This window comes from Monoraphidium neglectum, assembly GCF_000611645.1.
Source record: "Monoraphidium neglectum strain SAG 48.87 unplaced genomic scaffold scaffold00332, whole genome shotgun sequence".
Lineage (NCBI taxonomy): Eukaryota > Viridiplantae > Chlorophyta > Chlorophyceae > Sphaeropleales > Selenastraceae > Monoraphidium > Monoraphidium neglectum.
Genome location: NW_014013296.1, coordinates 21050 through 30210, shown reverse-complemented (window position 1 = coordinate 30210; position 9161 = coordinate 21050). Strand labels below are relative to the sequence as shown.

At 65.5% G+C, this 9161-nt stretch overlaps 2 protein-coding genes across 2 annotated transcripts; both read left to right on the top strand.

Annotated features, from left to right (window-relative positions):
- Window positions 1-29: 29 nt before the first annotated feature.
- On the top strand, window positions 30-882 carry MNEG_2818 (Uncharacterized protein; the record flags this gene model as incomplete). Its single annotated transcript, XM_014048711.1, has 2 exons — window positions 30-209; window positions 523-882. The coding sequence occupies 2 exons, from the start codon at window positions 30-32 to the stop codon at window positions 880-882; spliced, it is 540 nt and encodes a 179-aa protein (XP_013904165.1).
- A 1707-nt stretch (window positions 883-2589) lies between these two features.
- On the top strand, window positions 2590-6096 carry MNEG_2817 (putative GTP binding protein; the record flags this gene model as incomplete). Its single annotated transcript, XM_014048710.1, has 7 exons — window positions 2590-2664; window positions 2810-2905; window positions 3134-3274; window positions 3445-3530; window positions 3823-4383; window positions 4775-4953; window positions 5180-6096. The coding sequence occupies 7 exons, from the start codon at window positions 2590-2592 to the stop codon at window positions 6094-6096; spliced, it is 2055 nt and encodes a 684-aa protein (XP_013904164.1).
- Between the last annotated feature and the right edge of the window lie 3065 nt (window positions 6097-9161).

The following is a 9161-nucleotide window of genomic DNA, read 5'->3' as shown; positions in this document are numbered from 1 at the left end:
ATGTGGTGGGTGTGGTGGTGCTGTCCACCATGCTGGCGGACCCCATAGCCAAGCTGTCGCTGTACAGGCAGGGGCTGGGCTTCGTGCTGGGCCTGCTGCCCTACTTGCAGGGCTACGCGGGCGCGTTCTTCGCGATACCCCTGGTGCGCGCGCTGGTGGACGGGCGGCGCAACAAGGAGATCGAAGGGCGCAACGACGCGCGGCTGCAGGTGGGTGGGGGGTCCCCAGGCGCGCCTGCTTGGGGCCGGGGCGGGCGGGGGGCTGCATAGGAGCAGCCGCGCTCAAAGGCTTGCTGGAATTGTGGGGGTTGGGTGGTGGCCTGTCGGCAACGGGCAGGAGATGGGATGGCGTGAAGTGTCAGACTCGGCGAGGCCGAGCTCGCACCCTCAGTTTGCCGGGTGATGGGCCCTCCCCCAGCATCGCCCTCGTACCCCGGCCCGCCCAGGCATGCCTTGCGCTGTTCCCACCACCCAAAGCGCCAACCCACCCAACACACCCACTCCAAAACTTCCAACCTTCCAGGCAGTGGAGCTGCTGCAGTCGGGCGGGGACCGCGACCTGGATGAGAAGCTGGCAGCTGCCCGGAAGCTGGGCGGCAGCCGCGTCATCGGCCGGCAGGACGTGGTGTACACCACAGAGCAGGGCACCGCCGAGCAGTTTGACCGGATGGAGGCGGAGGAGTTTGACCGGAAGCTCGGCAGGCAGCAGCAGCAGCAGCGGCGGCAGGAGCAGCGGCAGCTGCCGGAGCGGGGGTCGGAGCGGCGTATCGACGACGTGTTCGGGCGGCGGCGGGAGCGGGACGCGCAGTACCAAGCGGAGGAGCGGGGGCGGGGGCGGATGGGGGGGCGGCGCGACGACTGGGATGACCTGGACAGGTGGTGACGCGGCCCAGCCACGGGTGCTGCAGTGGCAGCTCTCTCGTCGCAGTACAGGGCGCGCTGAGCGCGTGTACCGGATGGGAGGGTCGCCTCGTGCGTCCGCGCAGCTTTTTCGATGTGCCGGCATTTTGTGCCCCGCCGACTGCTGATGTTTGCTCATATGTGGCTGTTCACAAAGTGGCCAACACCCAGCCAAGGGTGATATCGCCGTTCAGCTGCCGTCCTTATGTGGCTTGCGTTGACCCCCTTGCATACCCCCCGCTCCCACTCTCTGAGATTCCAAAGTTGCTCCTCTGCTGTGCAGCATTGGCCGTGTGTGCCGGCTTTCTCGATGCAGACATCTGTTGCTTTGTAATGGATCACGAAACAACGCTGTGCGTGTCAAAAAGTAGAGGATTTTCAGCTCTCAGTCGGCACATGCAGGCATGTACCCTCAGGAACGCGCCCCCGCGCCCCCAAGCGGGCGCAAAACCTGCATGCGGGTATTGAAGCAGAAACCTTCACGTCACAAAGTGTAGGTATTTGACACTCACCCCACAAGCATTGGGTGGCAGAGCTGCAGCAGGATGGCGCACTGAACACATGCACACCACATGTGACGCGTGAGATGGGACCCACAGGCAAGGGAAGCTGTGGCCACACAAGGCCTCGAGGGTGCGCGGGAGCCAAGGGGGCAGAGGGGGGGGTGACAATGCATTACAGCAGCTGCGTGCACAATTCTAGCCAGCACATTCTGCACGGCTACCGCGTGGCTTGCAACAACTGCTTGTTTGCATGCGGTGTCGACTGGGGCCGCTCTGGGGGTGCATGAGTCCAACAGAGTTGGTGCATGCTGTCGTCGTCATGCTGCAACGCACAGCACCAATGCTGTACTACGTAGCATGGCTGCAGCATCACGAGACTCACTTGGTGCCTATGTGGAGGGGCAAGTGCCGTTAGTGCGGGCACGGCCCCACCACGGCCTGAGAGCTGTCCCGTGCTGTCTGAGTGCAGGGCGCACTCGCCCCCCCCCTTGTGCGGCGCGCTTCAGCGTTGTGGAAACATGCCTTTTTATCGCCCCTCGTGCCCTGGATACTGCGTATTTCACGCCACAACACTGGCACGTGAGAAGGTGCAGACGTCCCAGTCCATGTCCTGATGTCCCTGACGCAAGCAGTGTCAAGAGACATCATGCTGCCAGCAGTGCAGCTCATGGGGGACCGTCACAGCAAAACCTTGAATCAGCTATGTTCGCTTTCAGCCAACAGCGCCAAGGACAGTACTTTCGCCTGCTTGTTTTGCTGCATTGCTCATTTCTACAGTGCACTCTGCTCAGTGTCGTTGTCATCGACCCGCTTGGACATAGATCGCGCAACAGGCGCTCAGGTCTTACACAAGTGATATTCAACAGGTAAACTCTTTGGTGCGGCCGACGACGCGGTTTGCGGGTCAGCTTGAAGGCGCTGGGCGGACCTGTCCCACCACGCCCAGCGCTGCAGGCCTTTATAGTGATTTTGTGCCTGGGACTGCATGTGCATGTATTCCATGTATGCGCCGTGGCCGTTCACTGCAGCGCGGTTCGTGGCGTCCACGCCGGCGGCCGCCGCTCCATGCACTTTGGCCTGCGCGCTGTTGCTGACGTACGCCCCTGTGCTCCAGGCGTGCGATTTACACATGCCCGACACGATGCCATGATCTGCGTCGCAGTGGCAGCCACTTACTAGCAGGCGCCATGGGCAAACACAACGGCAAGTCGAGGAATACCGGCGGCACCCGCGTCGGCCAGGCGCTCGCGCGCCGCAAGCAGGTGCGTCTCGCGCTACTGCACGCCACATGCAACGCAGCCCATGCGTTGGAATGCGCTGCTGATCACTCGTAGTGGCGCGCGCGCCGCACTCCGCATGCCGCGTTGCCTCGGCCCACCGACGGCGCGCCATCGCGTCGCCCCGCAGACGGTCGGGCCTGGCGGCGAGGGCCGCCACACGACAGACGCCACCAACATGCAGAGCATCCTGGACAGAAACGACCTGGAAGAGCTGATGGCCATGGTGCGGCCCCTGACCGGCGGCAGCATTGTTGCTGGGAAGCTGAGGGCCGGCCGGCTGCGCAAGGCAGCGCATGCCATGCGCTGCCAGTTACTTGACGACCACAGCAGCAGCGCTGCGCTGGGGGCGGCTATCAATAGCGTACCAGGCCCCTTGCCCGTCTATGCTGCTTCAAAACCCGCGAGTGTCTCAATAACAGGGCATGAATGCTCCCGCCGTCTTGGGCCCCAGGCCGACCTCGCTGACAAGGACTTCACCGCGGAGCGCTACCAGCCCGTCGTGCTGTCCGTGGGGGGCGTCTACGAGGCCCCGCCCCAGATCACAGAGGAGGAGCGCGCCGCGGCGGAGGAGCGGTTCGGCGGGGTGCTGCAGGTGCGGCTGGGTCTTGTCTCGCCGCGGGTGGGGCGGGGCGGACGAGAGTGGCTGCGACCATGTTTGGTGGCAATGGTACAGCCTCGCAGCGCCGCGTCCCGTCCCCTGGTCGGGTGTCCCCGGCGTGCTGACTCAGCCGAGCTGCTTCCGGGCCTGTCGACCCTACGCAGGTCCCCCGGCGGCCGGCCTGGGACGCCAACACAACGGCGGAGCAGCTGGAGCAGAACGAGAAGCAGTCATTCCTGGACTGGCGCAGGTGCGGGCTGTGCGGGGCGGAGCGGCCCGTGCAGGACAGCCCTCGGGGCCTGTAGGGCCTACGGGGTCAATTACAGCGCGGCGTTCCATGCCGTAGGTAGCTGGTGGCTGCTGAGCGCGGCGCGCCTGCGCCGCGCCTCCGACTGCGGTCCCCCCGCTTGCCCAGTCGTACAAGCATGCCTGTGTGCATGGCCCCCGTTTGGGGCATGCCGCACGCCTGCCAACACCGCAAGCATATGCATGCCCCAACAATGCGCAAGGAACGACGCGACGCGCGCCCCGCCTGCCTCCAGGAGCCTGGCGCGGCTGGAGGAGGAGGACGGCCTCGTGCTGACGCCCTTTGAGCGCAACCTCGAGGTGTGGCGGCAGCTGTGGCGCGTCCTGGAGCGCAGCGATGTCGTGGTGCAGGTGGTGGACGCGAGGGACCCCCTCACATACTGGTCCGACAGCCTGGCGGCCTACGCGGCCGACATTCACGCGACCAAGGCGTCCCTGGTGCTGCTCAACAAGGCGGACCTGCTGCCCGCCGCCGCGCGCCGCGCGTGGGCGGACTGGTTCGACGCACGCGGGCGCCGCTACGTGTTCTGGTCGGCGGCTGCCGCCGCGGACGAGCAGGCGCGCGCGCGGGCGGAGGCGTCGGCGCTGGGGCTGCCGGCGCCGGCGCCGGCGGCGGAGGTGCGGGCGGCGGGGGGGGCGGGCGCTCTGCAGGAGCGGGAGCAGCGGCGTGGCGGCGGCGGCGGCCGCGGCGGCGGGGACGAGCGGATCAGGGTCTTGGGGGTGGAGGAGCTGCTTGAGGTTTTGGAGGGCGCGGCGCGGGAGGCTGTGGAGGCAGCTGACGAGGACGACCCCCGCAGGTGGGCTCGGGGGCCGGGGAACCGCTGGGGGCTGGGCCCCCGACGGCGGATTTTCGCTCTCCTGTGCGAATTTTTTCGCTCCCAAGAGCCAGCGCCGGTGTGGGGTACCTGGTTTCCTGTGAAGGGGCGCCCGCGTGGCTGGAAGCGGGCACTTGCCGCGACCCCGGGCATGTTTACTCAAAGCAGCGACGTGGTCAGTCGCCGTGCAGCTGTCGTGACACCAGCCTCCTGGTTGTGTATTTGTGTTGGTGTGTCAGGTGGTGTGCGGTACCTATGCCGCCGATCCCTGTACACCATCCTCTGCTGGAAGCGCAGCTGCCCCCTGTTGCAGCCTCACAACCCAGCTTTTGCTGAGAGCATCCAACCCCGCGACCACCCAACAATGCACCAGGGACGACGAGGAGCGGCGGCTGGTGGTGGGCCTGGTGGGCTACCCTAACGTGGGCAAGTCCTCCACCATCAACGCCATCTTCGGAGCCAAAAAGACCGCCGTCGCGCCGACGCCCGGCAAGACAAAGCACTTCCAGACGCTCAACGTGTCGCCCACGCTGTGCCTGTGCGACTGCCCAGGTGCGCGCTGGGGGCGTCCGAGACACGTGTGGGCAAGGGGTAAACTGCCTGGCAGGCTGGGCGCGGTAGGGGTCTGTCCTGCCAGCCGCTCGCACAGCTGCTACGCCTGCAGCCCGCGTGGCCCGGCTCAGTCATCAGACCAGTGGCTGTTTTTTTTTCGGGGGGGCGCCTTTGCGCCGATCGCGCCCGCGGCCCAACCGCCGCACGTCACTCCCGCCACCCGCAGGCCTGGTGCTGCCGCGATTCGCGGGGTCGCGGGCGGAGATGGTGGCGGCAGGCGTTGTGCCCATCGACCGCCTTACAGAGGTCCGGCCCGCGGTGGAGGTCGTGTCGCGCCGCCTCGGCCGCCGCCAGCTGGAGAGCTGCTACGGCGTCCGCCTGCCCCCCGCCGCCGACGGCGCGCCGCAGGCGCCGCGGCTGCTGGCGGTGCTGGCGGCGGCGCGCGGGTGGACGGCGGGGGGAGGCTTGCCGGACGAGGCGCGGGCGGGGCGGCTGGTGTTGAAGGATTACACCGCGGGGCGGCTGGTGTACTGCCGGCTGCCCCCGGGGTCTGACCCGATTGGATGGGCGCCGGACGTTGCAGCGGAGAAGGTGGAGGGGGGAGTGGAGGGCATGTCAATTGAGCGGCCGCGGCAGCAGCAGCAGCAGCAGCAGCAGCAGCAACAGCAGCGACAGCAGCAGCAGCAGGCCGAGGAGGTCGGAGCGCGGGAAGACGCGGAGGCGGCGCCCGAGGCGGCGCCTGCCGCAGGCAGCAGCGACGCTGCTGGGGCCGACGCGAGCAGCGCGCCTGGGGCGACTGTGTCGGCTGCAGCGGCAGCAGCGGCGGCAGCAGCGGCGGCGGCGGCGGCGGCAGCAGACGTAGGGGACGGCTTGTTGCTGGACCCGGCTGATTTGGAACTGCTGGATGGCCTGAGCTTGGAGGGCGGCGGCGGCGGCGCGGGCGGCGGGGGCGCGGGCGGCGCCAAGGCGCGCAAGCCCAAGCCGCAGCGCCCAGAGTACAAGCTGCACAACAAGAAGGGCGCCGTCCGCGCCGCCAAGGGCGCGCGCGGCGCGGTGCGGGACGCCGGCGACTATGATGGCGCTGCGATCGCCGTCGGGAAGAAGGGCGGCTTGGTGCGCGTGGGCGGCTACGAGATTGAGTGAGCGCGGTCAGCATTGTGCTCGCAAGGGCGGAGGGGAGCAAGCGCCGTGTCGCCGTTTGTGAGGCGCCCCTTCTTCTAGAACAGGTAGAACTGCCGCCGCCCCTGCCCGAACTGCGGGCCGATCCGCTTCTCGCACTTGTGTTCCACGCTGCGTGGTTGTTTTTCCTGTGGCGGGCGCTCTTGCAGCAGCTGTGCCAGCATTGCAGGGCTTGATGGAGTCTCTGTGAGGGTGCATGAGCGGCGCTCTCAAGTGTTCCGTTTTGGCTGTGTCACCTCAGAAGCATCATGGCCTAGGGGCGGCGGCATCCAGAGGAGCCTGAGGCCCAACAGAGCAGTCGCTTGGCCAGTGTAAGTTTGAACTCGGACATTCCGATCTGCCGTCAAAGCCCCTCTCAGTGACAACTCAAGACGGGGCTAGCCCTGCAGCAAGGGGTTCAAAGGAGAGTCGCGCCGGCGACTGGGCGGTGAGGGGGGCAGCCTGGCGGGGGCCAGCTCAAAGTTGTAGAGCCAGCGGGCCGCCTGCGTGCTGGGACGCGGGCTGTGCATGCTGTTGTCCGAAAATAATTGACGCCCCAACGACCATCCACAAGGCCTCAAAAGACCCCTTGTGTCGGTGCAGATGCCATACTGTATGATGTCATCAAAACCCACGCGATGCAAAGATGCACAATCATTGCATTTGCTGGTGATTTTTCACGCGAACTCTGTTACAGTACGTGCATGCACGTCACAACGTTGTCCGCAAGGCGTTGCGGCCTGCAGCGCCGCTTCATAATAGTTTGCACGATGCGTGACGGATAAACCCCGCCGCGATCTCCGCACCATTGCTTCTTTTGTCTCCGGGACGCAGCCTAGCCTGTGTGACTGCTGGGCCAACGAAACCTCCTGAGCACGTGATCTGACTGCTTACAAAAGGATGCATACAGGATCCTGGGGTGCCCTGCCAGCCCCCAACATGTACCGCCTTTGCCGACAGAAAAGCCGCAACAAATTGAATGTTGCCAATGTCATGATGACATCCACAGCCACCCAAATTTCAAGGGCAGTTGCGGGTGCACGGTGTGGCGGCTGGCCAGTTGCAAGCGCGCGCGACCCTATCATAGATCAGCCCCGCGGGGCAGGGCTGGACGAATGCAACACCGTTTGAACACTGCAGGAATGTCGCGCAGGTGGCATCCCAGGGGTTGGCGTACAGTCCAGATGCGGCGGTCTGGCAGAAGCAGGCCGCGGTGCTGCAACCATTGCAAGTGACTGTGCCGCTTGAGGGGGGCGAGGGAGACGGGGAGGGAGTCGGTGGGGGAGTCGGCGAGGGAGTCGGCGGGGGAATGCCCGGGGGCGACGGCGACGGTGAGGAGGGCGGCAAGGAGGGAGAGGGTGAAGCGGGTGGGGACGGCGTACTCGGCGGCGGCGGGGAGGGCATGACTGTCCCGCTGATTGAGATGTCAGCGCAATTGTTGAAGACTTCGGGCGCTGTGGCTCCAGTGCAGAATCCGGGGCTGCCAGTGACGGGGTTGGTCCCTGCAGAAATCATGTTAAAGAGCGGGTGGCATGCAGGAAGGTGACGACCGAGGAGAGCAGATGCCGCGTAGCCTGGGGACAATGCACGTGTGCATGCATCAGCAGTGCTGCATGCGAGCAGCTTGTCACGCGCAATGAGCTCCGGCGTGCAGCCAGCTCGGAGTGCACGCCTGGCTTCCGGCCAGTATCCAGAAGGCGGCTGGGCGGCAGCTAGGCGGCCACAATCGCTTGCATTTGGTTGACCGCGGGCATTGCTGCTGACAGCCACGCAGCAGTACTGCATACAGTTTCCCGGGTAACACACAAGCGTATTCGGAGCACCTTAGAATGATGCATGCACGCTCACCATCGGCATAGGAGCCGCAGTAAGTGCGGTCGCAGCCGGCGGGGATGCAGGACTGCATTGCAATGTACTGCCACTGCAACACCACAGGGCCTGAGATGCCAGCGGGAAGCACATACTGCGCAGGATGGACAGCGATGGCGATGGCATATGGCTTGGCACACTAATGGCATAAGACTGGCAAGATGGAGGCAGTAAACATGCAGTGTCATGGTCAAAGCCAGCCATCAGATGTGGGCTGTCCGTGCTGGCGGACTCCAATGACGCCATCCATGCTTCGGCCAACTCGGCCAGCTAGCAGAGTGAGTGTGCTGCCGCCAACACTTCAGACTGCGGTCCCCTGACAAACAGCACGCTTGCCTGCATGGTGTAGTCGCTGACGGCGGCGCTCGTGATCCAGGTGTCGCGCTGGCCGTTGTCTGCACGGACCAGGTAGTTGGAGCCGAAGCAAGCCTCGTCCAGGTTGGTGGTGCGCGGGCACACACGGAACATGAAGTTCCCGCCGCTGTTGCGGAGGGAAACAGGTGTGATGGCATGCACGTCAACAATAAAGGGGGGGCGTGGAAGATTTCACTAAAGATCATGTCCCTGTAGCCGGGATGAGGGGACTCAAGCAAGGCAAGCAAGTCAGCACCCACCACGCTCGCTGTGAACCAGGTTCAGAGGCGACACTGCGCCCAACTCACTGATTTGCGGTCAGCTTGACATTCAAGGTGACCGTGGATCCAGGCGCGTATGTCGCCTGTGAGGGGGACGGCTGGTTGACAAAGTCTGTCACCACGCCCTGGAAGGGATCGCCGCAGGGCCCAGGGGTCTGGGGCGGAGCCCTCAATCCAAGGCCGTTGCCGCTCTGGGGGTCCCAGAAACGCCCCTCCTGGTAGGCCACCCAGTTGCGGCTCCTTGGGGTGTAAAGGTAGCCATGGCCCTGGCATGCAGGGACGGCTGCCAGGGCCAGCAGCCCCAGCAGCATGTTGGGGAGTGCGGCGCGGCAGGTGCCGCTGAACGGCACTCGCGTGTTGGCCATCGGCGCTCTTGGGTCGTTGGAGGGTGACTGTGCTGGCGCTTGGGCGCTGACGCTGGAGTGGACGGGTTCAACGCCTCCGCAAAGGCGTCGTGGCGCCGCTCAGAGCAACGGGTGTCCAGGCCGTGCTGCAGCGTTCAGGTGACAGTGATGTTCTGCGTGCGCAACAAGCTCGTAATTGACC